The following is a 26,504-nucleotide window of genomic DNA, read 5'->3' as shown; positions in this document are numbered from 1 at the left end:
CACAGCTCCTTCCCGGCTCCCATCCCGCCCCGCCGCCAGCGCACGGCAGCTCTCCCTAGGCAGGTTCTCAAGGCCCTTACAGCTTGCCTTCCCGCTTTGTACCACTGAAACAAACTTGCACAATTTAACCCCCCTCTACACACACACACACACACACACACACACACACACACACTTGCACAATTTACACACACACACACACACACTTGCACAATTTACACACATACACACACACACACACACTCGCACAATTTACACACACACACACTCGCCCAATTTAACCCCTCCACTCCCCCACACACACACTCGCCCAATTTAACCCCTCCCCCACACACACACACTCGCCCAATTTAACCCCTCCACTCCCCCACACACACACTCGCCCAATTTAACCCCTCCACCCCCACACACACACTCGCCCAATTTAACCCCTCCACCCCCACACACACACTCGCCCAATTTAACCCCTCCACCCCCACACACACACTCGCCCAATTTAACCCCTCCACCCCCACACACACACTCGCCCAATTTACCCCCCACACACACGCACAATTTAACCCCTCCCCCCCCACACACACACTCGCACAATTTAACCCCTCCCCCCACACACACACTCGCACAATTTACCCCCCCACACACGCACAATTTAACCCCTCCCCCCCACACACACACTCGCTCAATTTAACCCCTCCCCACACACACACACACTCGCACAATTTAACCCCTCCCCCACACACACACACTCGCACAATTTAACCTCTCCCCACACACACACACACTCGCACAATTTACCCCCACACACACACACACACACAAAAAAGCACCCAGTCTCTAATGTGCTATGTATTTTATGGGGAACCCCTAAAAGCAACACACACCGGGAGATCCAAGGATGGCAGGTCTTAGAAACAGGACAGGGGGCTGGATTGGAAACACAAGGAGGGTATGTCTACACTACCACCCTAGTTCGAACTACCTAGTCCGTGCCACGTGTAGCCGCGCGGCACGGAGTCCGCACTAGCGGACATTTAAAAATGGTGGCGCCCGGCTTTATGCAAATGAAGCCCGGGAAATTCAAATCCCAGGCTTCATTTGCAACTCCGGTTGCCTACATTACCACCCGAGTTCGAACTAGGGTGGTAGTGTAGACATACCCGGAGAGTCCCCAAGAGCTGGGACTACCCAAAATCTAGGGCTGAGAGCCATCTTCGCACCCACCACAGTAATCAACTCCCCTCCCTCCAGCGGCTGCCGTGGGGCGCTCACCTATTCCATAGCGAGGGCAGCTCCTCCTGCAGATCCAGGTTCATCTCCTCGAACACCTTCTGGGCTTTCACCAGCTCTTCCTCCGCCTTTGCCACAGAGAGGGGACACGTCAGCGCCAGCCCAGCGCCTCGCAGCACGAGACCCCCGGCCAGCTGGAGAGGCCAGGCCGGTTCCGGAGCACCCGAGTCCAGCCCCCCCCCCCCCCCCGACCCGCACGTGTGGCCACCGGGGTTAATTCTCTGGGTTAATTCTCTGCATAGGACAAGGGCTGATATTCGCTCTGGCTTCCCCCTTTCCTGGTGGGGCCTCTCCCACTTGCCTGCTGAGCGGGGTACCTCAGCCTGGCTCCTTGCACGGCTGGACGCCCCGCCCCAGCTGTGAACCCCCTGCACAGGCCGAAGAGAAGACACGGGGCTCAGCAGGTGCCAAGCACAGGGGTAGGGGAGGTCGCTGCCTGGCAGAGCTGTCGTGCCCCTGCAGCACGGCTGGGAAGCGGCTGGCACAGAGGCAAGGCTGGATCGGGCTCTGCAGGGCTTGGAGCAGCAAGGACAGGCTCCCCCAACCCAGGAATGTGGCCTCGGTTCGGCCGCAGGCCAGAGACAGCGCTGACGAGCCAGCGGCCACCCCCCAGCCCAGGGAAACGAGCCATCTGGTGGCTGGAGAGCTCTTTCCACATGGGGGTGGGCTCATGGTTTGTCTGCCAGCATCTGCCCCGGCCGCTGTCCTCCCATCTCCCCAAGGCTAGAAACACGGAGCCAGGCAAGAATTCGGGCCTCAGCCAGAGACAGAGGAGGCTCACGGTTCCTGCTGAAACAGCATGGGGCAGGTCCACCACCCACACACCCGGAGCACGCAGCGGGCACATCCACAGCTCGACTCACCCCCAAGCCCATTCACCACCTCTCTCTTCCTCCCTTCAAGGCTCTAAGGTTCCAGTTGCCTGGCCCCAGCCCCAGGAGGGGGGAAGAGAACAGCAAGTCCCTGAAGTAACCACCCTGAGGCTCAGCCTCACAGGAAGGCCGGCACAAACTGCTGTTTATATTGGAAACAATAGCAGGAATGTCACAAGGCTCTACGGCCAGCCGGCAAACCCAGGGCCCCCCTCATAGCCTGCCCGTTGCCACAAGAAGCTGTAAACCAGAGGCCACTTCCTGCCACTCCTGAGAGACAAGGGGGCAGACGTCACCTGGAGAACGAGACCTGCATGGGGATCCTAGCGTCAGGCTGCACTGGGCTCCATCTCCTGATGGGCATGTGTAATGCCGACAGGAGGAACCAAACCTGCGACCTCAGGACATGAGCCTCTGCCACTGAAGCTAGAAGCCAGCTGGTTCTGAGCTCAGGCTGGAAAGCAAACTCATCCTCTCTCTGTCAGTGGTCTCAGTGCCCCTCCAAGGGACAGAGAACCGCACCCAGCCCCGGCATGGATTACATATGCTCACCAACAAGCCAACGGGAGGGACATACAAGGCTCCAGCCATCCATGGCCTTGCAGGCTTCAGCATAGGCAGACCCAGGTCCCACTTCTGGGCTCCTGCTCCCCCGGCCAGTAGGAACTAGCAAAGAAGGTGGCTCGGGGTGTATCGGGCTAGCCCCCGCCCCTCTACACTTTCAGAAGTCACCAGCCCCCAGCAGAAGCCCAGAGGGACATTCTCTGTGCTCAAGGTCAGAGGACAAGGGCCGGGCTCCTTGCAGAGGAGACACAGAGGTGCGGGAAGGAATTTCTGTCTCGGCCTTTCTGTGAAATGGTGGATGGGTCTCCAAAAGCAAAGTGCAGGGAAACAGGAGTCACACCCGTCACTGCCCCAAGACGGCCTCCTTGTGCGCTAGCATCCCGCAGTTCCACCGCGTGCATGACACAGACACGCTCCCCATTTACTGCGGGTTTGCACATCTGGACACCCCCAAAAATACGCCACTTGATGATCTGCAGGGGTCATGGGATCATGACGGCCTCTTCTGGCCTTAACATCTAATATAGAATCCTAGGGCTGACGGAGACCTCTGGAGTCATCGAATCGAGCCCCCTGCCCAAAGCAGGACCAAGCCCAACTCAATCATCCCAGCCAGGGCTTTGTCAAGCCGAGACTTAAACACCTCTAGGGATGGAGATTCCACCCCCTCCCTAGAGAACCCAGCCCAGTGCTTCCCACCTGCCCAGGGAACTAGTTTTTCCTAATATCCAACCTAGACCTCCCCCACTGCAACTTGAGCCCATTGCTCCTCGTTCTGCATCCGTCACTACTGAGAACAGCCTCTCTCCATCCTCTTTGGAACCCCCTTCAGGTCGTTGACGGCTGCTATCGAATCCCCCCTCACTCTTCTCTTCTGCAGACTAAATAAGCCCAAATCCTGTAGCCTCTCCTCATAGGTCACGTGCTCCAGCCTCCTCATCGTTTTGGTTGCCCTCCGCTGGACCCTCTCCAATGCATCCACATCCTTTCTGTAAGTGGGGGCCCAGAACTGGACACAATACTCCAGATGTGGCCTCCCCAGAGCCAAATAAAGGGGAATAATCACTTCTCTGGATCTGCTGGCCATGCTCCTCCTAATGCTCCCTAATATGCCATTCGCCTTCTTGGCTACAAGGATGCCCTGTTGACTCATACGCAGCTTCTCATCCGCTGTCCTCCCCAGGCCCTTTTCTATCAGGGCATGAATGTTCCAATCTCCTCACTTCAAAAAGGACCAGAAGTGAAGCCAACTTTGACACGTCCCCCTGTTTCATTCCCACATCTGGTGTTAAAGAGCAGAAGAGCCCATTCGCTGCCGTTTGGTTTTCAGCAGGCCCGCGGCCCAGTGAAGGGAACCCCACGGCCCTTCCCTCCCGCGTATCATTCACTAGTCCAGCGGTTTTCAAACTTCTGTTATCATGACCCAGCTGAAGAAAATTGTTGATGCCGCAACCCAACATCATGTGACCTGAGTGTGGGCTCCGGGGTGGGGCTGAGGATGAGAGATTTGGGGTGTAGGAAGGGTTCCAGCTTTGGGGGCAGAAGGGGCTTACCTGGAGCGGCTCCTGGTCAGCAGTGTGTGTGGGGGGGGGGGGGGAGGTAGGCAGCTTCCTGCCTCTCCTGGCCCTGCAGACTAGGCTGCACCCCAGAAGCAGCCGCAGAAGGTTCCCAGCCAATGGGAGTGGGGAGCTAAAGCTCTGGGTAGGGGCTGTGCATGGAGCCCTGTGCGCTCCCCCCCCCCACACACATCTAGGAGCCGGGCTTGTTGCCGGCCGCTTCTGGGGCGCAGCGCAGTCTGGGGTGCCAGGCCAGGCAGGGAGCTGCCTTAGCCCCCCACTGCTCACCTGATCCCCCTGCAGCCACGAGACCCAGCGCCCGACATCCCACCCCCCCGTCCTGGGTCACGACCCGTCGTTTGAAAACCGCCGGCCTGAGGCCGAAGACCCCAGACAGCAACTCTGTGCGGAGCTGTGAGGACTGGGACAGCCCAAAGCCCAGCCACTACAAGCGCACAGGCGGTGTTCACTCTAGACAGGGAAGAGGAATCCACCCAGCCCAGCTATTGCTCAGGGTTTAAAATCCCCTTGGTGTGCCCCGCGATGGAGCTCCATTCATTTCTCTCATGCTCTGGCCGAGCCAACAGCACAAATCCAGCGCTGCCTGGGATGTGTTTAAGCCGTGCACCGCAGCCGCCTGATTCTCAGCACGTCCTGCCCAGCTGTCCTCAGCTCCTGCAGCCGTCCGTTTATTCCACACTCCCAACAGGAGGGAAACCCAGATCCTCCAGTGCCTAAATCCAGGGCAGGGATCGGGGAGGCCAGCAGGAGAAGGAGGGCGTCAGCAGCCTGTCACTGCAGCAGTGGAGCAGCTGACCTTCGGTGGGCGTTTATGGGAGGCGGGCCGAGCCGTGATCCCCACAATATGGGTGGGGAAGGGAGGGGAAGTCTACACTGCACACAATGGGCCAGGTTTGAGCCCAAATCCAGCTTCTGTCCACACCCAGCTCAGTCTGACTCGGGTCAGTAACCTGGCTCCGAGGACCCCGCTAGGGGTGAGACCAAGCGGTCCCACCCCTGTCTTTCGGCAGCATGGAGGCAGCTCAGTGTGGAGGCAGACGGGCTGCATTGTGACATATGGCCGGGTCAGACCAAAGGTCCATCTCGCCCAGCATCCTGTCTTCTGACAGTGGCCAGCGCCAGGTGCCCCCGAGGGAGTGAACACAACAGGGAGTCATCAGCTGCATAGGCCTGGATCCAAGGGTAAAAGGTGCAAGGGTAGCAAGTCCAAGGGCCGATGTTCAAAGGTATTTAGCCACTTCACTTCCATTGAACTCCCATACTGATGTAGAGCCTAAGTGACTTGCCCAAGGCAACACAGGAAGCAGTGTCAGAGCAGGGAACTAAACCCAGGTCTCCTAAGTCCCACATTAGATCCTAACCCATAAGCCACCCTCTCTCTGGGGAAGCAGAGGGATGCCCTGCTCAGCTAGCTGGTAGCTGGCACGGACACCCAGAAACACTGGCGCTCTGAATCCCAGAAGACACTGCTGCCTAGACAGAGGTTAGCATTTCCAGGGAGCTAAGGAACGGCAGGAATTTGCTACTCTAAGCGGTTTCTCCTTAGTGCTAAGTGGCACACCCACCAGAATACAACAACATCGCTTGCTAACACCCCCCGAGAGGAAACTCCAGAGCTCCACAAGAAACTCCGGCTGATTTCCATCTCTTAAAGGCCTGGCAGGTAAGTTATTTGAAAGGTTAATTTTCAACTGGTCTTTAAATATTAGAACTCAAAGGGTGCCCAGTCTTCCAGGCCTGGAGACTCCCCGCAAAAAACAGAGGGAGATTATCACAAGAGACTGGACGATGAGCAATTAGCAGGGGAAGGGAGTTGGGGTTTGTTAGCTTAATGAGGATTTCTTTGATTAGGAGCTCAGAAATTTCCCTCCCTAGTTCCGCAGTCCTCCAAAGAACCTTCCAGCAAATTGTCTCTTTGCCCTGATAGTTCTGAGCTGAAAAACAAGCCGAAAGAAACCTTTCAGGCCTTCTTCAGACCTCACCGCGAACAAAACCGAAATACAGTTTTTTGCCTCCTTTGCAGGTTCCCTTTTTAGGGGAACTGCAATCAGCCATCTCCCCCATTAGCCAATGCTCAGTTTACGTGGCAGCCAGCCTTTTATTGGCCGCTATCCTATCGGTACAGTCAGAAACTGTCTGTGATGCTTCCAGGTATTTTAAATGGTGACCTGCCCTTGGTAAACAGTGATTCATTCACTCCCCGGGAATCTGACGAGCGCTGGAATGAGAGCACATGAGATCACCAGGTAGGCAGGCATGAGTCGATAGCTGGGTTTCTCTGAGTCAGGACAATGACTTACTCTCCTCCCCCCACTCAGAGGATTCGTTTTCCTTCCTGGCACAGTCCTCCTGGCTGCTCCGACTGTAGGTGCCCGAGGCTCAGGATAATACTTGGTTGACACTGAAAAGTTTACAGAACAGCCAGGGCAGCACTTTCTACCAGCCTGCCTGCTGTAGGTGTACTAGGGGGAAGAGTGTTGCTGCCCCCGAGTGCCTGCCCTCCTCTTGGTGCTCTGACTCCCAAGGGGGGGCGGGGCCTGGGCAGAAGGGGCGTGGCTAGGTGCTTGCTTCCCCCAGGTCTTACCTGCACCCACTGCTCCTGCCCAGCGCTCTTTGTAAACCACCTCCATGAAGGGAGGAGCTGACGGCGCTGTAGCCTGGTTCACGCCGACACTTGATGGCTCAGGGACAGGAGGGGTTTTTCCCCACACTCCGGAGCCAGAAAGTTACCGCCGGCGTAAAATGCCAGTGTAAACGGGCTGCCAGCGCGGTGAGCAACTCGCCTTGTGGAGGTGGTTTCCAATGGAGAGCTCTCGCCTAGCATTCCTGCTGGGGCCACGCTTTCAGGGTAAACCCATGGAAACGTTTCAGCGTAGACAAGGCCTCGAGTGCTCAAAAGGGGCTTAGGAAATGTTTTAAATGGAAGTTCGGTGCCTACAGACCTCTGAAGATCTGGATCGGAGGAGTCCCATGACACCACGGGAGATTCTACCGTGAAGGCAAATTTCTCCTTCCCACTCCCCAAGCGAGGAGATGAACAAAGACTCCAATGTCCAGAACTACAGCTGCCCTGATCTTGCTTACCAAGCTCCTCCCCTCCGATCTAAACAAGACCTGGAGGATTCCTGCTTTCTGTTCTACCCAGGCAGCCCAGGAGCCCACACCTGGCCAGGGTTCAAAGTCTAGTGCTAAGGCACGGCTTGGGTCCACTTCTAATCCAAAGCAGACTGAACCTCGGAGACCATCAGAGATTCTCCCAGCGTTTACTCCAGCCAAGAATCAATTCAAATTTGGGTTTTTGGATCTCACTCCGCGAACGTTTAGCAACCAATCTGCACAAATGTATAAACCACTTCTGGTTTTTGCTGCGGTATTTCGCATCCAGCTTTACTGAATGGCAGAAATTCATGAGGCAGCTTCCAGGTTTCTATTTTTAAACCATCAAATCTGCTTCTCGTTTTGGGGGAAAAATGCTAGGAGAACTGCATGAGGTCTTCTCCCGCCCCCCCCCCCAAATCCACCCCCCAGAGTTCATTTTATAGGGCAAAGTAAACACTGGGGGGGGGGGAAATCAATTGATCAAACTCACCCCAGATGTAACTTCACTTAAGGCCGCTGGTGTTAGACCAGGAAGAAATCTGAGCCCTGAATAATCGGATGCGCTTTAGCGGGGCCTAGAGTGAACACAGCCTGGAGAATACCGGCACAGTACTGAACTAGAGCCCAGACTAGAACATGCAGGGGTTAGAGCCAAGTTGGGAAGCAGTCACCTGATTTCGGAGCAGATTAGTTTGAGCAACGAGATGAGCTTGTAGTTTTCCTTGGCACCACTGAGGCGCAGCTTTCTCGAGCAGCGAGACAGGCTGCGGGGGAGCGTTTTCAAAGGAAAGAGAAAACAAAACACAGGAGAGAGACAGACATCTGTTAAGAAAAACCAAATCACGAGTGCCGGAGCAGTACAGGCCGAGCCAACCCCACACCACCAAGGCAAGAGAAACCGCACCCAGGGCACGAGCCGCTACGAATCTTGCCAAGGGCTGCCGTAATGAATGTTTACCAGCTGTCCAGCTCCAAAGAGCAACAGGCAAGAATGGTTAGTGACTTAGCACAGAAAGGCCAGGCGTTGAGTTTCCTCCAAGGGATTAATTCAACATCACTCTTGTCCCCATGCAATTATTTGAAAGTGCCCGGCTTTTTATTCTAATGGAGTGTTGTAAAGTCAGCAGTAAGCAGCAGGCTTTCGGGGGGGGGGGGGGGTGCATGTGTTATAAGCGGGGAGGAGAGGGGAGAGAGGAGGAAGGAAGGAGGAGTTTGAAAAGTTGCATGATGTTGGAATCATTAGCGCCCAGTATTTGCTCTATAATAAACAACAAGAATGTATTGTTCTCCCATGCTTTTCCAGAGATCTCAAAGCACTTCACAAAGGGAGGGAAGTCGCGTTATGACTATTATACAGGCAGGATAACTGAGGCAGAGAGGGCCAAGCCAAGCCCACGGCGGGGACTGAAAAAGCTCCCCTTGACTTCTAATTGCTTGATTTAAATATCCCAGAGGCAGCACCAGGAATTGAACCCTGGGCTTGGGCCACGTTGCTCAATGACCTTATCTATTAATGTGTCGACCACCCGACATCTGTTGCAGAGCATCCGCACATGAGCAGTTTGGATGAGACCAGGGTGCGAAGCACAGATGGAGGAGTCTAGCTACCCGGACTCGAAAGTACCAGACGGGGGCCCTATGTTCATCCGTGAATCACCGCAGAAGGTTTTAGACCTGCCAGTGAACGACGCCCCTAAACAAAAGATTCCTCCACCTCCACCATGGACAATCCCCTTCCCAGTTCTGCTGTGACCCGCTGACCAGGCTTGGGTGTCAAATGAGGGACACTGGGTTTGTTTCCGTATCTGATACAATGATTCTGGTTCCTAGAGCCACCTTCCAGTTCCCCCACCTAGTTTTGCCAGGTGATCCAGAGTGCCAGCAGGGAGAAAGAGAGGAGTATTTTAATCTTTGAAGTGCTGCCAACCAGCCACCAAGTGCAAAAGGACCACTGAGAAGGCAGATTAGCTATTTGGCACCAGACATGCAGGGCCATGGAGCAGTAACGTTTTCCAGGAACACTGGAGTATTTTGAGATAAAAGCTTTTGTGGCTTGTTAATTGAGTCTTCTGGAGTGGGTGGGAATTGAAATTTCACTCTCTTCTCTTCTCCCAACATCCCTAGCTCATCCTCCCTCCCCCCCCCCCCCAAAAAAAAACCCACCAGACTGTAAGGTGTGCCATTCGCATGTTCTGGCTAACACCTTGGAATTGCCTAGTGTAGACCCACACACACGCATGAAATCTTGGCTCCACTCAAGTCAGTACAGAATTTTGCCACTGACATCAGTGGAACTGGGATCCCACCCCCACCACTCCACCCCCACATCTCTAATATGGGCTCACAGAGGTGTGCCCAGGTTGGCATTCAACTGTCGTACCACTGGTAAAAGTCTACTCTGGCCCATACGAGACGTTCCAGCGTGTTCTCCAGCACACGTTAACATCACACGTTAAATCTTAACCAAAAGACAGGGCCCAGATGATCAGGGAGGGTATGTGGCCACTGAATTGCCAGTTTTGTTTTCTCCATTTGGCCGTAGCACCCGCCAGGCTGAAAGAGCAAAGCTGTGCAGGGGACGAGCTACATGGCAGGAATGAACAGAGCAGAGGCTCCAAGTGCCATGTAGTCTCAGCGCCCTCTGCAGACCTCCTCAGCAGCAGCCAGCCACGTATTCCCATCCCCATTTTGCAGGTGGGGAAACTGAGGCACGCTCCTTGATCAGAGTGAGAAATAGAACCCAGGCTTTCCTGCCTCCCAGTTCCGAGCTGGCACCGGAAGGCCAGTCTTCCTTTCTCATGCAGGGTTCTGTGCTCACCAAATCTTACACACATAGCCCTGACCTCAGTGCCCGGTATACTGCCCAGAAAGTCAGTGTCACCGCCTTAACACCTTCAGAGCCTTCTCCTAAAGTTTATTTAAATGAAGGGCTCTCCACCCGCCTCATGGCACACCAGTTCTCCACGCAGAAAGCCCGCAGGAGCAATGCGTCATCAGGATCCAACTTCCGAAGGGAGCCGTTCTTAAAAACGATAAGAAATGAAAGCCGGGCCCGCCCATCTCTTTACCTTGGCGATTTTGGTTTCATCTTTCTTCTTTGCGGTTTGTAAGGATTCAAAATGGTGCCTGGCGCTGTCGTAATCCACCAGCTTCCTCCCTCGCTTGGCGATGCGAGACTGAGAGAGAGAGAGACCAGCTATAAACAGCCAGAGCCGTGAAGTGTAAGCCCTTGTCAGCTAAACACAATTAAAACCCCCCGGCCTCGCCGGCGACAACGCCCCATTAAGTAAGTAAAGAATTGGCCTTCCCAAATGTCTGGGTTTGGACTAGCTGGAACGGCATGTAGCTTCTGGGGTTCAGACCCCATCCTAGGTCACCCCCCTTCAGAAGGTCTCTGCCACTGACAGCGTTTTCCCAAGGCATCAGGGAAACGTCTCTGCACCCTTCTCGCCCCTCTACGTTACCTGTGAAACGCCAACAGCTCCTGACATGAAGCAAAGTCTCTATCCCAGGCTCAATCCTGTCATCGGCCCTATTAGCACAGAGCCCCCCCGCCCGGACAGAGCCAAGCCATCTCCTGAGCGTGCAACACTGCTTGTGAACACGCGACTTCCCGCACCTGCCACGCCGGCCCCTTCCTGCCAGCCCAGCAGGAGTTCATCATTTCTCTCCCCTCCCCTGCTTGCTTTTTTTGGGGGGTGGGAGGGGAAAGAGTCAGTGCATCTCAGGATGGAGTCTCTGGGTTTCTACATTAATTCCGCCACATTAAAAAACCCTACATATTTCGAATGCTCAGCCCCTTAATTCTGCTCTCCCACAAGGTCCTGATCCAGACGGTCTCTGGAGGATTGGAAGGGCTCCCCATGATTTGAACAGCTGCCAGTTCCGACGGGCAAAAAGAGATTCTAAGAGGCATCTGGAGGCTTCCTGATCTTTGAGTCGATACTGAAATAACTTGAGAGAGAGACAGACAGAGAGAAACTCAGAAGAGACAGCTCTAGTTTTGTTTGACTCAAAACTACCCAACGTTACCAGGATGTCCAGAACCACAATGTTGGTTCATGCATGGGCGGCTGGTAACGTAAGCAAGGGAAGGTACAGCCTTCCCAAAACTACGTCCACGCCCAACTGCCTAAGACGTCCATGCCCAACCCTAGGAAAGACTAGGGCTGCAGAGTGGAAGCCCGGCTCCTCCCAGCCACCGGGCAGAGCCAGGCCAGGGCCATAGCATGGCAGCCCCAGCTCTGCACATGACCAGGAAGGATCCGGCTGCGGTGGGCGGGGTTTTAGGCAGAAGGGGCGGGGCTGGGGTAGCCTTCTGCAGATGGGCTTTCACCCACTGCCCATGGGTTCATGCCCCTTTTGGCTTATTACATCCTTCAGAAAACTTTGCTCTCCTTGTGTATTCTAGAAACACTACAAACACACACTCAAACATTCTGAGAGTTACACAATATTTTATACAAAAAACGCCCAGATAGTGTGCTGCACAGGAAGAGGAAACGGCTTTTGTGCCCTTTTTTGTTTCTAAATGATGGTGTCAGAAGGCCTAAAAGGTTTTTATCTTTTAATCTACTACTATTACTTAACCTTGTTTTTAAAAACAAGAATATCAGCTTTCCTGGTCTCTTTAAAAGGCCAGAGAACTGAACGGGAGCATTCACAGCCCTTAACTAAAAGGCCTGGTTGTTCTTTAACCAAGAAGTCTTTACTCCCAACTGTTTTCCCGGCATTTGAGTTAAATGGCTATTAAGAGAAACCAAGCTTTTGCATCTGCCCATGAAAGCTTATGCCCACCTGAATCGGACAGTCTTCAAGGTGCCATAGGACTCCTCGTTATTTTTGCCAATACAGACTAGCACAGCGACCCCTCTGATCCTTTCAACAATGTGACTAAAACTCTCTCCCATCTTAATCAGTTCCTATCTCAGTACCTGCAATGCCATAATCACAACAGTTCCAGAATCACAGGAGAAGCAGGGGTATTTCTAACATAAAAACACTTTTTCTTTAAAAACAGAAAAATCTCTCAGGGTAAGTCTATACTGCAAGACTATTTCGGGATACCAGAGGTATCCCGAAATAGCTACCCTGCGTCTTTTGAACGCGTCCGCTATTGCAAAATATAGCGGACCCACTATTTCGGCATCCCTGTAAACCTTGTTGCACGAGGGATAAGAGATCTTTCAAAATAGTGTGCTATTGGCGCAAATTGTATATTTTATTTTGACTTAAGGGTGCACTGTAGACACACCCTCAGTCTGTCTTTCTAGAGTCTAAGCAGCAAAAATATGGCACAGATCCGTATGTTCTTATATAAAGCTTTGCTCTGCAGTCTCAATGACGTAGCATTTGCAACATCTCTGGCAATGGTTTTTGATCAGTCATGCAAACCAAATTTGATTCAAGCCACTGCTTCGTCCTTGTGGAAAATGCATCCCGGCTGTAAAGGACTTTAACACACACACACACACACACACACACACACACACACACACACACACACACACACACTTTTGTTTTTTTCTGATAAAAGAAGTTGCATTGTAAAAGAAATGACCAGCTCAATAAAATAAATATATATTTTAATTTAAGCCCCAATAGGAATTGGATCTCTAGCTGAGCCCAGAGGTGGACAATGCTTTGATTATAGAAGTCTCTAAACCAAGCAGAGGGTTGTTTAATTTTAAGTATCATTTGGGTGTAGGGTTGCCAGTTTTGGTTGGATGTATTCCGGGAGGTTTCATCCAATGTAAGATGCTATGGAAGGCTAATCTTTAATTCCAGGAGACTCCAGGACAATCCTGGAGGGATGGCAGCCTACTGGGGGACTGAGAAAGAAGAAAAAAACCACACACACACACCCTCAGTAACACTGAGATATCTGTGCCCTGAGATTTTGAACGGAAAGTTTGGTGCCCAAATTCAGTGCAATTTGGATGCCTGACTCCTGTAGGTTCCTTTTGGAAACCCAGCCTAAAACCTTCACCATGTTCCAGAGACGCTAGACATGGAAAAGTTTTAGGCCTGCTCTGTACTACACCGCTGGTAAGTTTACAACAGCTGTTGTGTCTTGTCCATTCCATGGCAGGAAATGGACAAGAAAGCCAGGCAGCTGGAGCCCATCACTTTTTCTGGAAAGCAGGGTGACAGATCCCCACTCCGAGCTGGGAATCAGGGCTGTCCCTTTCTCTCCCGCCCCTCATCTCCCTTTCCTCACGGCTGGCAGGGACCAGGGAGCAGAAGCTGAAAAAGCCAAGCTAGTGCCAAAAGCCCATGGGCCAAAGGGGCTCTCACTGCCCCCCAGTAGCCCTTTGAGGTCGTGGGAAGAATTCCAACTGCGGACGCACCCCGCCGCCCCCAGGAGGGCAATGTGGACGTCCCCGCAGAGGCTGTTGGTCAGCCTACACATATGGGCTTAGTGTGTAGCGTAGACACACTCCTCAGTCACCACGTTAGCCGCCTGCTGAAAGACACCCACGGAGAGAGTCGGCAGACAGCCGGGAACAGCAGCCCTGAGAGCCGCAAGCCGGCCTTCCCCAGCCCCCTAAAACGCTGAAGCGTAACAAGAACCGCGTGAACACACCGGCGCCACTAGCCCTTCCACGACGGAGCACGGGAGAGTGGGGGCGGGGCGTCTCCAGGGGACTGCCGGGTCTGGTGGGCAAAGCTGGGACGAGGACACCAAGTTTTCCCCTGTGAGACTCCGATGGACAGTGACGGTGGGTGTACGGGGGGGGGGGGGGGGCGGGGAAGAGCCCCAGGAAGCAGAGACCCCATGCGTTTGCACACGTGCACAGCTTGCACGCTGAACCTGGAACCGGAAGCCCATCCTCCAGGAACAACAGGCTGCGGCAAAGGTATAAGCGGTTCAGGAAGGGAGGGCGGAACGGGGGCTGCTTCCCCAGGGAAGGAGCCGGGCTGGCACAGCCTATGTGAGGACATGACATCTTACAAGCACGGCCACATGGAAAAGCCATTTCCTGTGCAGCTGCCTCCAAATGAACCGCTGCTGGGGGAAGGCATGGGGCTGGGGTAGAGGGAATGCAGAGGAGACCCCAGGACTGCCAGCAGAGACCCCTCCCCTCCTGAGCAGCTGGCTCCGTGCAGCCAGATTTTAACCCAATTCGCAGAGATCTGCCGGCCACACAAGCTTTGTCCTCGGAAACACATAGCCCAGCTACACCCGCTCCTTCCCTACGACTCGGCACATCCAAGGGAAGGCAAAGCCAGGGCACAGATGGGCTTAAAAAAAAAAAAAAGAAGACTCAGTCTATTAAAGGGATTCTGCCACACAGGGATCGCCCCGTTCCGGTTTAAAAAATGAGCCAAAAAGACCCCCCCAAAAAAATCATTCCTAAAAAAATAAACAGTCAAAAAGCAAGAACACGAGTTGGTTTTTCACCACCCCTCCCCCTGCAGTATTACCGCCTTCCCCGGGACGCTCTGCCTCACGTCAAGTCAGCGAAGGAACGGAACGCTCCCGAACGTGCTTACAGTCGAGACAGGGAGCTCCGGATTGAAAGGGAGGGAGCGGGGGAAGGCCACTCGGGTGCAGGGTGGGATCAGCCGTGGTGGCATTGGGGGGCGGAGAGGGGAAATGTTCTTGCTTGGTGTGGGAAAAGCTGGGGGCACGTTTCAGCGGGGCAGGTTGGCTCCGGCAGCTCGGTGCACCCGAGGCGGCTCTCGCTGCAGTGGAGAGACTCAGAACGAACTTCGCCGCCGTCCAGGGACCACAACCGACGTAACCCTGGCTTGGCGAGAGAATCGCGCCCACGCCGCCTCCCCGCTGACACCCCAAGTGCACCCGGAGCCCCGTGCGCCCTACGTGTCGCCCTGCGTTGCACAAAGCCAAGCCTGGCTCGCCCCCACGCAGGCCCGACACTCCACGGCTGAGGGGTGCACTAAATCCGGAGAGCCGCGCTGGAGACAGGTAGCTCGTGCCAGGAGCCACTTCCCGGGCGGCACGCTCTTCCCCACCGGCAGATGCTCCGCCAGTGCCACTCGGCTTTAATGTGTGTGTGGGGGAGGGGCACATGTCCCCAACGCCACGGGTGGAGGGGCCAGCCAGACGCCAGCGGGGGCCTGCAGCAGAGGTCGAGACGTCCTCACACTTTCCGGCAGTGGTGGGGCAGAGCAAGGGTGGGAAGAGGGGGGTGGTCCCAGCCCTTCCCTGGTGGGGAGAAGTCACGTGGCTGGTGGCCCCTCCCTCACCAGTCACCTCAGACACGACAGAGCCAGAGATAAGGTGGCGCTGAGGGGACCAGTGCCCCCCTGTAAACCTTCCCGTGCATCAAAGCCCCTCCGCCCTGCAGGCACATCTCTTCCTCCGTTATGTCGCGTCATCTGCTTCCCTCCAGTGCATTCGGGGCCAACGCAGGCATGCCCAACACGGCCGTTCCTTTCCACAGCCCCGGCTCCGTGGTAGCAGGGCAGCGTGAACGAAGCTTTGTCTGGGTGATTCTATTCCCCTTACAAGGCTGACAGACACTGCACCCTATGCCAGTGACGACAGAGGCTTCCGCGAGAAACGTGCTTTGCTCGCGAGGGGCTGATGAAAGCCCGCGCGTGAGAAAATGCGGCCGCACTCGGCTAACACGCAGTTCGACGGCCTGGAGCCGCTCTCCAGGGACAGGAAGTGAAAGAACAGAGGAACCGAAGAATATTTATCCTGCGGAGTAAAGTCAGGAGCTCCCTGGCAAACCTGCGAGCAGATCTCACTCATTCCCGGGGCAGCTCCGGGTTATTCAAATATTGCCCCGACACACACAGCACTGGCTCTCCACCGTTCCCGACAGCTGAACCCCTGTCAGGAGTCTGATCTGTCCTAAGCACCTTCACAGTGCGCCTCCCGAAGCGTCACTAGCCCTGAAAAGCTGCTGGCTTTCTTATTGTACCGAATCATCCAAAAAGAAATCAGGTAGGAATACACATATCGTACTTACATTTTCGTGTATAGCAGGGAGAGCAGTAGAAACAGGCCATTGTCTGCATGACGTGTTAGTGGGTACTGCCTTCGTTAGTGCTCTTATGTTGTAAAAGCCGGTTGTAAAAGTAGGGCAAGTATCTGGAGTTGATGGCCTATGTGTTTGTCTGAACTCCACGCAGGGTACGTCTAGACTACGCTGTATTTTCGAAAGAGGATATGCCAATTCCGCGAAAGTAGATTGGACGCGTTTTTTTTCGGAACCGCCCCCCCCCCCTTTTCCGAAAAATCGCTCTTCCTCAAAAAAATGAGGTTTATGCAGGATGATTTCAAAAAGGGGGGGTTCCGAAAAAGCCACGTCCAGACTACTTTCACTTTCGAAAGACTCACTTTCGAAAGAGAGATTGGAAGACAATATGCAAATTCCCACGGGGATTTGCATATCCTCTTTCAAAACTACAGCATAGTCTAGACGTACCCTCACAGAACAATCTGGTAGCTGATCCTACAGCCTAGCAGCATCCACATCCCGGCCTGGCTGCCAGGGCAGCCACCCACTAGCCAAGCGAGTAGAGGAGGATTGGTATTTGGCCAACAGGGGGCAGAGTGAATTGGGGAGGTGGGTGCTCCCTGCCCCATTCACTTCACTGCCCCCCGAGCTAAAGGAGGTGGGATCCCAAGAGATGCATTTGTGCAAAACCCCCGACTTGAGCTCGCAACGTCCCGGCCACTCGTTAGCACAACACGACGGGAGCGCGGGGAGCAACCTACTTTGATATCCGGGAATTGGCCAAGGTAAGTATCCATGGTTAGAAGCGCCTGATCAACAAGCTTCTGATGGAAATCCACCCAGAGCAGGTCGTTGTTCTGAAAGACAAAAAGGACCACAAGCAAGTTGACATTTCTATTGACTGTGATCTCCAAGCACATGGCAATCTGGAGAGAGCCTCCCAGAGAGAGTTATTGTGACTCTTTTGGGGAAACTGAGACACGCACAGCGTGGATCTAGAAGAGCTGCGTAAGCATGAAAGTTTCTCTCTCTCTCTCTCGGGAACAGCAGTTGGTCTTCCCCCACCGTGTCTCTCCAATACCTGGGACTGAAATCGCTACCTCAGCACTGCATACCCCAGATCACACGGTCGATGTGGGAATAGAACCCGCTAGTCCGGATTCTCCTAGTCCAACTGCCAGACTGTCCTTCTGGCCAAGGCTCCCTCGAAGCTGCGCGGCCGCACGGCCCCGTAGCTGCTTAATGAACCCCGCCAGGGGCTCAGGGCACCGCGCACGGAGCTGCCCGGCTGGGGAAGGGGCACTTTTCCCTCCGTGACAGCAGCAGCTCCCTGCCAAAGGCAAGGCAGTGTGTCTACCCCTGCCGGTGGGGAGGGGACATGGGAGACTCCGGCTTCATCGTGCTCCCGTTGAAGTCAATGGAAAAAAAAAAAACTCCCACCGACTTCAATGGATCGTTCCCTACATGCGGACACCGCGCCCCATGCACCTGGAGTAAATCTGAGGCGCAGGCTGGTTTACTCCCCAGGCCAAAGCAGCAGGTCACCTCACCTGGGAGAGCCAAGGGGGCCTAAGGAAGAGCATTCCTATAGCAACCCCATTCCCCACCGTTCCGCTTCTTCATTACCTTGCAGACTGCGCTTTTCCTTACCTAGAGGCTTCTAAATGCCACTCAAGATCGGCATCCCCCAATCAACCCGCCCACACCCACCACCGTGTCACTACTGCTGAGGGACACGCCACCTCAGGGCTCCTGCCGCTTGACCCCAAGTCACTGTGAGCGCCCCGAACTCCCTCTGGACGCCCCAGAAAAAAAGCCTACAGTGCAGAGAAGGCCCTGCCAGGAGCGCCTGATGAAGTTATAATTAACCCGTGGATTTGGGGGAGAGAAACAGACCCAAGAAAACCTCTCCATCTCCACGCAGAACCTCTTCACACACAACAGAGCCATTCCTCTCTGCTTTGGCTCCACCCCCTCTTCGGGTCACCGTTCCCTTTTCGATCCCCCCCCTCCCAGGCTGATCCCCCCCCCCAGGATCTTCCCCCTCCTCCAAGCAGCACCATTACGCGTTCCTTTCAAAAAGGGACACTGTCAAATGAGTGAACCCCGTAAGGAACCCTTCCTGTACTCCTTCAGCTCGTAAGCGGTTGGCTCTTGTTCGGCTTCAATCCGCAGCCCCATAGGGATCGAAGCGACTAGTCAAGTACTTGACTACCCAACGAGCCTAGGCTTATTGTGTCATCAAGTCGACTACTCGCTTCCCCCCATCCCCCACTTGCTGCCTCTGTATCAGAGGCAGCAAGGGGGGGAGTGCAGAAGCAGGAGCTGGTGCTGAGGGGAGCCGGCTTAACACCTGGTCCCTCCCAGCACCATCTGCGCAGTTCCACAGTGCACGGCGGGGGGAGAGGGAACGGGGTGGAAAAGACGGCTGCTCTACGCTATTTGCCCTTTGCAGGATGTATCTCAGGACAGCCGGTGACCCTGCAAGCAGCCGTGTGTGGCTGGAGATAAGTCTAGCATTAGAGAGCAGAGCGCAGGAGGTAAGTGCACCTGTCCCACTAATCCGCTCTCCCGGGGCCGACCTCCCTGGCGTGGCGTCTCACCTCAGCTATTTTGTTGGTGTCGTCTCTCCCCGGCCACTCCGGCTCATACACTTCCTGCAAGCATTCCGTCAGCTTCTTGGAGGCCTCGTGCATCGCTAGGAGAGACGAGAGGACAGGCTCAAAAACCGCGGGGCGGCGCTCCGCCAAGGCGCCCCTCCCTGGGGCTCGCAGGAACTCAACATGGGCACCACACAAAGGGAAGAGAGGGGCTCCCACAACCAGTCACCCAAGCCGCACGACGTTCATGGTTTCGCCTCACCTAGCAGGAAGCGGGAGGGGCCGCCTACCAACCCTCACCAAAACCACGCGGCTGGCTGGCTGCAGGGAGGAGAAGACAGCCTCCCCAAGCCAAGCTGCCCCACCAATATGGGAGCCAGCACCAGCCAGCCGGAGGGAGGTGGGACTTGAACCCACCACCCTGTGCTCCACAGGCAAATCCTCTAACCCAGTGGTTCTTAATCTTTTTGAGACTGGGGACCAATAAACCCATTCACAAGCTTTTGGAGGACCAGTAACATTTATTTGCATGTTCATTAAGCAAATGATGAAGATGCAAATAAATTGTGTCGCTGGTCCTACCTGTCCAGCGGGTTGTTCCGCCCCAATCCCGGCCGCTTTATCAGCCTGGCGCACGGTGCCCCTCCCTCCTGGCCCCAATCCCGGCCACTTTATTGGCCAGCGCCGGCTCCCCCGGCTGCGTCCAGCACGGGGCGTTCTGCGTTGGTGCGCACGGCACCCGGCCTTCTCCCTGGGTCCTAGCACCCGCTGGATCTTGTCCCACTGCCAGGGAGCATGCCCGTCAGAGACGCCATGGCAGTGGGTTCTCTCCCAAGAGGGCTGCGCTCGGCAGTGCGGATGCTGCGACCCCGTCACACAAATTAATAGGCTCATGCGTGATAATTTTTCTAAGGACTGGTATTTTTTTTCTAAGGACTGGTATTTTTTTTCTAAGGACCAGTACTGGGCTTTGGGAAACACTGCTCTATCTCCTAAGTCACTCCAGCACCTACCTTCAGCGGGTCCTTTATCCTGCCTTCCTAATGCAGGAGCCAGTAGTCAAAACACCTTATTGATTACAGGAGCCAGCCTGGGGAGCAAGAGAGTGCAAAACCGGCCCTCCCTCACCGGGCCAGTCGCTCCAGGAAACCCATTCCTGGGAATAGAAACGGGCAGGAAAAGCTGTGGCCAAGAAAACCCAATTTGCGGTGCCTACAGCTGGAAAAGCGACAGGCCTCCAGAGGCACAGGTGTTACCTTTTACAGAAGTCAGGTAAGTTCGGAGATCCTTCTGCAGCTTGCTGCCTTCTGTCTGCGAAGAGAAGGAAAAGCCAGCGGGTTATTGGTTGGTACCGAGGGAGATGGAGTCATGCAAGACGGGGCTATGAAAGGAAAAAAACAACACATACCTGAACTGCCTATACAACCCGACGGCTGAGAAGCCGGCACAGGCTAAGAAACAGGTTACGTGGGACGGCGCAAAGTGAACCAAAAAATCAAGACGGATGAGGCTGCTTAGGCCAATGAGCCCCACTGCAAAGTTACAGGCCTCGGGGCATCGTCACCCCGGGACTGTCTCTGACCCCATCCTCTGAGTGCTTGCCGCCTGCCTTTGTTTGCAGCTGGAAAGGGGACTTGGGCTGGAACCGGAGTGAGAACTCCGGGTTAGTAGGCAGTGTAGACAGACAGACATAGGCTCTAGACTGCAGCAAGGAGCCCAACGTGCAGGTTTTGGGGGAGGTTAGAAGATCTAACTCAAGCAGAAATGTATTCTTGTGTTATTTTTTACACGACTGTGAACCGTTTCAGTTGTACCATTCCCCCGGAAGGTTGGAAACACAAATCACACCAGCGCTGTGCCGGCGTAGAGGTTAGCAAGGGGACACCGAAAGCGCCCCATTCGCTGTTCCAGCTGTGTGACACTGCAAGGAGCCAACAAACAGCATGAAAGGTGAAAACGCCAATCCAAGGTTTTAATCCGGCCGTACAGCAGTGACGGTTGGATTTCATTCGTTTGGAAGCTAATGGTTAAGAAATGCAGTCACTGGTTTGCTTTGGGGACTTCAGAGCTGGCCAGACACCATGGTGATGGACACAGTACAAGAAATGAGGTCAAAATATTGTCATCTCTCTCTCACACAAATCACACACACACACACCCTCCCCCACTGACCACACACACACACACACACACACTGACTACACACACACACACACACACACACACACACACACACTGACCACTCTGGAAGCGCTCAGTACTGAATGATGCAAACGTTGCTTTTTAAAACAGGGGTGGGGAACCTCAGGCCCTCAATGCCCCCCCCAGCATTGGGGAGCCTGTGCTGGTGTTCCAGCCCCCATGCGGCCCCACCATGGGGCTGGAGCACATACAGTTTACTAGCCTGTGCCCCTGGGGTCTGGCGTAGGAGGGAAATGTGGGGAGTGTCTTTCTGCTTCTCAGCTGGGGGCCACATCAGAGAGAGGTTTTGGGTTGTTGGGGGGGGTTTTTTTTGCTTTTTTCTCTCATGTGCAGCCCCCAAATGATTTTTCTGTGAGTTAGGGCCCCGACTCAAAAAACGTTCCCCACCCCGGTTTAAAATATACTGGGCCCGACTCACCACGGCCTTGCGAGCTGTCGTCACTTCCAGGTGTGTAAAAGGAGGCATCTCACACACACTACAGCAAGTCAGAAAAGGAGCCTTCGGCACCCACGCTGTGCTGATGCAAACCACAAAACAGGGAAGGCAGGGGAGAGGCGGGTGCCAGAGAGCAGCGGCGTGGGGGCGGCCTTCTGTTTGCACTTGGATTTCTGTTTCCATCCTCCGGTGCTTTGCAGTGGAGGGAGTGTTGGCTCAGATGGCCTCAGATATCAAGGGAATCTTCTAGGTAGGGATGCGAACAATTAAGTGGCTAGCATCACCCTTACCGGGGGATTCTTACCCGTTTCGGTTAACCGGCGGGGGCTGTAACATCCCCCCCGACATGCGCGGAGGGCTACTCCAGCCCGGAGGGTCCTGTTGTTGGGGGCACTTTAGCCACGCCCCTGTTGATGAAGTTAACCAGTTAAACATTTTAACCAGTTAACCAGGATTTTATACCTCTACTTCTAGGGGACCCAAAGGTTGAAGGAGAGTCTGAAGGAGACAGACGTCCTGTGAGGGGGAAAAATACAGATTTGATTTCCCTAGACTGAACACTTCCTTTGGGGCTTCGCTAGCCCAGAAAGCAGCTGTGAAACGCCACACACAGGATGCTAGAGGGTGGCCGTTCCGCCCCCACGTTCGGTTACATTTCATTTCATTTCCCTGCTTCCTTCCCGGCTGGAATGTCCACACGGGGCCCCCGTCAAATGCACGTGGACAGGCTGAGGAGGGAGCTTGCTGGTGTCTCAGGTGGCTTCAGGCTTCGCACCGCTGTGGAAGCAGATGTTTCCTATCACCCTCTGCTCTTTGGGGGCCTGCCTCTCGCCCCCAGCTTGCCTGCTGGAAAACAGAGCTCGCGCCTTGCGTTCCAAGTGCTGGTGCGCGAGCTGAGTGGATTCCAGAACTGCTTCTTCTCATCCAGCTGCTAACATGACAACATTCCGTGTCTCAGTGCAAAGTTCAGATGGCTTGGCGGGAGCAGAGGAATGAACAGTGACCGCGTGGGCTGCAAGAGTAGAACAGGGGGTGGACATCCAAGCCCAGCAGTCTATGCAGCAATGAAACAGCTGCCTCGCTCAAGTTGCAGAAGCCTGGGGTACCAGGCACAAGCCAGTTGTGGGTGTCTAGATGCTGGGAGGTGCGAATACAGCACATGCACACTGCCCTGGACTTGCTTTGATCTAGCTAGCTCACTAGAGCAGCAAGGCATGGACCGCAGCTCAGACAAGCCACTCAAGTATGTCCCAGAGTCCAAGGCCAGAGGTGGGGGGGCAGTCCAGGCCCCTGCAAATTCTCAATCAAGCCAGCTTTGATCTGATGTGCAGCAATCACGCCTCTGGAGGGTGCCGATCGAGGGACAGCCTGGCCATGCCACGGGGATGTCAGCAGGGGGGCAAGGGAGATGGGCCATTAAAGGCAGTCCCACAAAAATAACCTCTAGGGCAGGGTTTGTCAAATGCTACCACCCTGACCATGTATGTGTGCTGCCAGGGGCTCTGCTTGGGGTCACAGCCTCCAGGACAGTGTCTGGGGCTGCTGCTTCTGCCCGACACTCCCACCCTTCATCCACAAACACCGGAGGAGCAGGCAGCCAGTCTGTTCCCCGCCTTGCAGGGGGTAGTGCGGCTCCGACGTCTTCAGCGCTGGAGCAGCAGGTGGCAGGCTCAGTCATCAATTTCAGGCTCCAGGCCTGAACTCTGGTGGTGAGTTCCAGACCCCTCTCTCTGCAGTGTCCCCGGCCCCCGTCGCCTCCCTGATTCCCCAAAACCATCCCCCTGTTGCCACTGACTCCCTGCTGATTCCTACCCACCTCCACGTCCAGGGCTTAATTTGTCCCACGGCTGAGTAAGTCTGCTGTGAAAAGTGATATCTGCCTGCTTGTTAATTCCACTTTTCATAGCTTCCCAGTTAGCTAGGAAACCTGCTGTGAATTGATATTAACACACACACACACACACACACACACACACACACACACACACACACACACACACACACCCCTCTATTCCTTTTGGCAGCCGCAGTCTTACTAGACAAGCTAAAGAAACAACCACCAAAACCCAAGAATGTGCAAAGCACTTGATCTGTGTTTCTATTCTATGTAGGTCCAGTTAAAAACAGAGATCACGGTATCTTATTTTTATTCTTGAGTCTGCAAAACAAAAGTTTACATACATTTAAATGATTTGGACAAGTCTCTGCATATTTATTGGCTTTTCCTACAGCTAATTAAGTCTCTTAGGAAAAACTGTCAGCGCAAAAGTTGGTGGCCACGCGCGGAGGCTGTGAAAACTTTGGTCGTGAGGATCTGTGCTCTAACGGTTTCACTCTCTGGAATTCCAGACCTGAGGAAGGACTGCGAGAAAAGGAAGGAGGAATCCTCAATAACCACATTTTCCAAAGTAACCTCAAGTGTTGGGTGCCACTTTTTTGGGGTGCCCGACGTTGGACTCACAAAACTAGGGAGAAGCAGCTGCTGTATTAACTGAGATGGAACATATGGTCCCCAAGAATCCAAAGGTGTTCGCATGATGTTGGCGTGATCCATCACTGGTACACTTAAACAAAACTCAAGGTGTGCTGTCCCGAGACCTCACCCGGCTTGGTAGCATGGCAACCACACGATTACAAATCTTCTTGGCCTTGCCTTATAAAGATTCCAAAAAGAAGAAAACAGGCAAAAGCGTTCGATGTGTAAAGTGTTAAGTAAGGGTTCCAGTTTAACCCACGCCCCTCGTTCTTTCCCTGGAGCTGTAGCCAGCTTTTATAAAGACAAACACCCTGCCTGACAGTCTCTTGGCTGGAACTGAAGATGGTCCTTACGGAGATCCGAGAAGCAGTTCGGTGAAGATGGGCTGGAGCTATTGCCAAAATCTGACCCCACTTCCAAAAAAGCCAAACGAGCCAAACAGAAAGGGAGAGAAAAGAACAGCAGAGACAGGAAATGCAGCTGCTGCATCCGCCACTCTGAGACCTGGCAAACTTTTCACTGCCTTTCGAGTCACAAGCTGCTAGCAGCCTTGGCCAGCTTAACTAGGCTCTTAGTAGACAGAAGAGCAAGAGAGAGGGACAGGAAAAAGAAGAAATATGGTGAGGAACAAAACGGACAGATGGCAGGGAGGGGTAACAAAAGTCTCATATCCCAGGTGAAGATGTCGGCAGGGTCTCTTTCTGCCGTCTGCTCTGGCCAGACCATTTCTCGGGATGAGAATTGCAAAGGCTCAGTGCTGGTAAATAGCCTCTGGGTCTGAAGAGACGGTGGTCATGATGGTACGCTCCCTGCAGCTGTTAGAAGCTTCTTTAAGTTGGCCACTGTTGCTTCCGTGTCCCAATTTTCCTTCCCATGTCTTTTCTTTCTTTGGGAGATTTAGGTTGGACAGTAGGAAAAAGTTCCTAACTATCTGGGTGGTGAAACACTGGAATAAATTGCCTAGGGAGGTTGTGGAATCTCCATCACTGGGGATATTTAAGAGCAGGTTAGACAGACACCTGTCAGGGATGGTCTAGATGGTGCTTGGTTCTGCCACGAGGGTGGGGGACTGGACTTGAAAACCTCTCAAGGTCCCTTCCAGTCCTGGTGTCCTGTGATTCTTTTAAGGACCCCAAAAAGACAGTGATGGAAGCCTCCTTATTTTGTTCGCCGATTAGGCCCAATTTCCAAACGCACTAATTTCAGTCCATTGGTGTCCGGTCCTGTAGCTCGCGTTTGGTTGGCACAATCTTAACGCAGACCTCAGATTGGATCAGGAGGCCTTTCGGGGTTGAACTGATCCCGTTTGTCTTCCTTTTCGTGCCCTTCCCCGTCAACACGCGATAGCTCGTGCTGACCTGGTGTGAACGCTCCCCATTTTTGTTACCACGGAGCGCACACCCCAGAGAGATGTACAGGCCTCGTTATTCCAACACAACTTGTGAAAAATCGGGCCCGGGCCCTAGTAGCACTCTGAAGGGCAGGGTGCATTTCCATCAGAAGCTGGTCTCACCAGCCAGACCCAAAATAGCCAACACAAACACACAGCTAGACAGGGACGCGCCAGGCAGTTGTCTGGCAGCAAGTTTATACACAGATGAAAGGAGAGACTTCTAGAGGGAGAGCCTAGTAGATCAGCCATGGGAAATCATTCAGATACATGGTGTACATCCTGATGAGGGTGACCACGGGGCTATCCACACTAGGGATGTAAGCAAGCAGTCGAGACTACTCGCTTCTACCCCTTCCTCTGCTGGTCCCCCCATGGACTGAGGCTGATGGACCTGGTGTGAGCCAGGACCAAGCAAGCCTGGCTCAGTCCCAGCTCGCGCCGGTCTGGGATCGCTGCAGCTCTGCATGTTAAATGTAGTAAGAACCATAGTAGTCCCGGCTCTCTCCTGGCTCATGTCTGTCCGGGACCTACCTCCCACTGCAACTCGGCAGTTTAAATGTACGGAGCCGGCTGCCTGCACACCCAGCTTTTACTACATTTAAACTGCAGAGCCGCAGCGGGGGTAGCTCCTGGACCGGCATGAGCCGGAACAGAGCCCTTCCCTTATCGACTAATCGTGTAGTCGATACAAATTGAATCGACTGCACGATTCGTCAATTACCCACCTCTGAACGCACTTAACCACACACACAAATGCTAGCACGAAAACACCACCATGCCCTTTCATTCGCCAGCCATCGCCAATGCCTGAGGTGTCAGAAGGAGGCAATCTCTCATATAATATATTTGGCCAGCTGTGTACACGAATTGGCAGGAGAAGTCTCGTTCCTAGCTCATATGTTTGTGTTATCCCTCTGAGTAGACAGAGCTACATTATTATTTGTATTAGTATGGTTTTTAGGTTATCCAAATCCTGTAAAGAAGTCAAGCTATAGTCACAGGATGATAGGGTATGTCTACACTACCCTCCTAGTTCGAACTAGGAGGGTAATGTATGCATAC

At 54.0% G+C, this 26,504-nt stretch overlaps 1 protein-coding gene across 20 annotated transcripts in view; it reads right to left on the bottom strand.

The window, feature by feature from the left end:
* Positions 1 to 26,504, bottom strand: part of BIN1 (bridging integrator 1) — a 151,227-nt gene that overhangs the window by 40,167 nt on the left and 84,556 nt on the right. For 10 of the 20 annotated variants that reach the window (XM_075933058.2, XM_075933041.2, XM_075933044.2 and 7 more), the window contains exons 3-8: positions 20,192 to 20,246; positions 18,939 to 19,033; positions 17,097 to 17,192; positions 10,468 to 10,575; positions 8,071 to 8,163; positions 1,270 to 1,355 (exon numbers count right to left, since the gene is read on the bottom strand). In XM_075933058.2, the coding sequence (XP_075789173.1) occupies positions 1,270 to 1,355; positions 8,071 to 8,163; positions 10,468 to 10,575; positions 17,097 to 17,192; positions 18,939 to 19,033; positions 20,192 to 20,246 (533 nt within the window). The remainder of the gene's footprint in view (positions 1 to 1,269; positions 1,356 to 8,070; positions 8,164 to 10,467; positions 10,576 to 17,096; positions 17,193 to 18,938; positions 19,034 to 20,191; positions 20,247 to 26,504) is intronic. The other 10 variants (XM_075933042.2, XM_075933046.2, XM_075933049.2 and 7 more) reach the window with 1 other exon arrangement.

Source organism: Pelodiscus sinensis, chromosome 7, assembly GCF_052426305.1.
Source record: "Pelodiscus sinensis isolate ZL-2025 chromosome 7, ASM5242630v1, whole genome shotgun sequence".
NCBI classification, from domain to species: domain Eukaryota; kingdom Metazoa; phylum Chordata; order Testudines; family Trionychidae; genus Pelodiscus; species Pelodiscus sinensis.
This window is presented reverse-complemented; position numbering and strand designations above follow the sequence as displayed.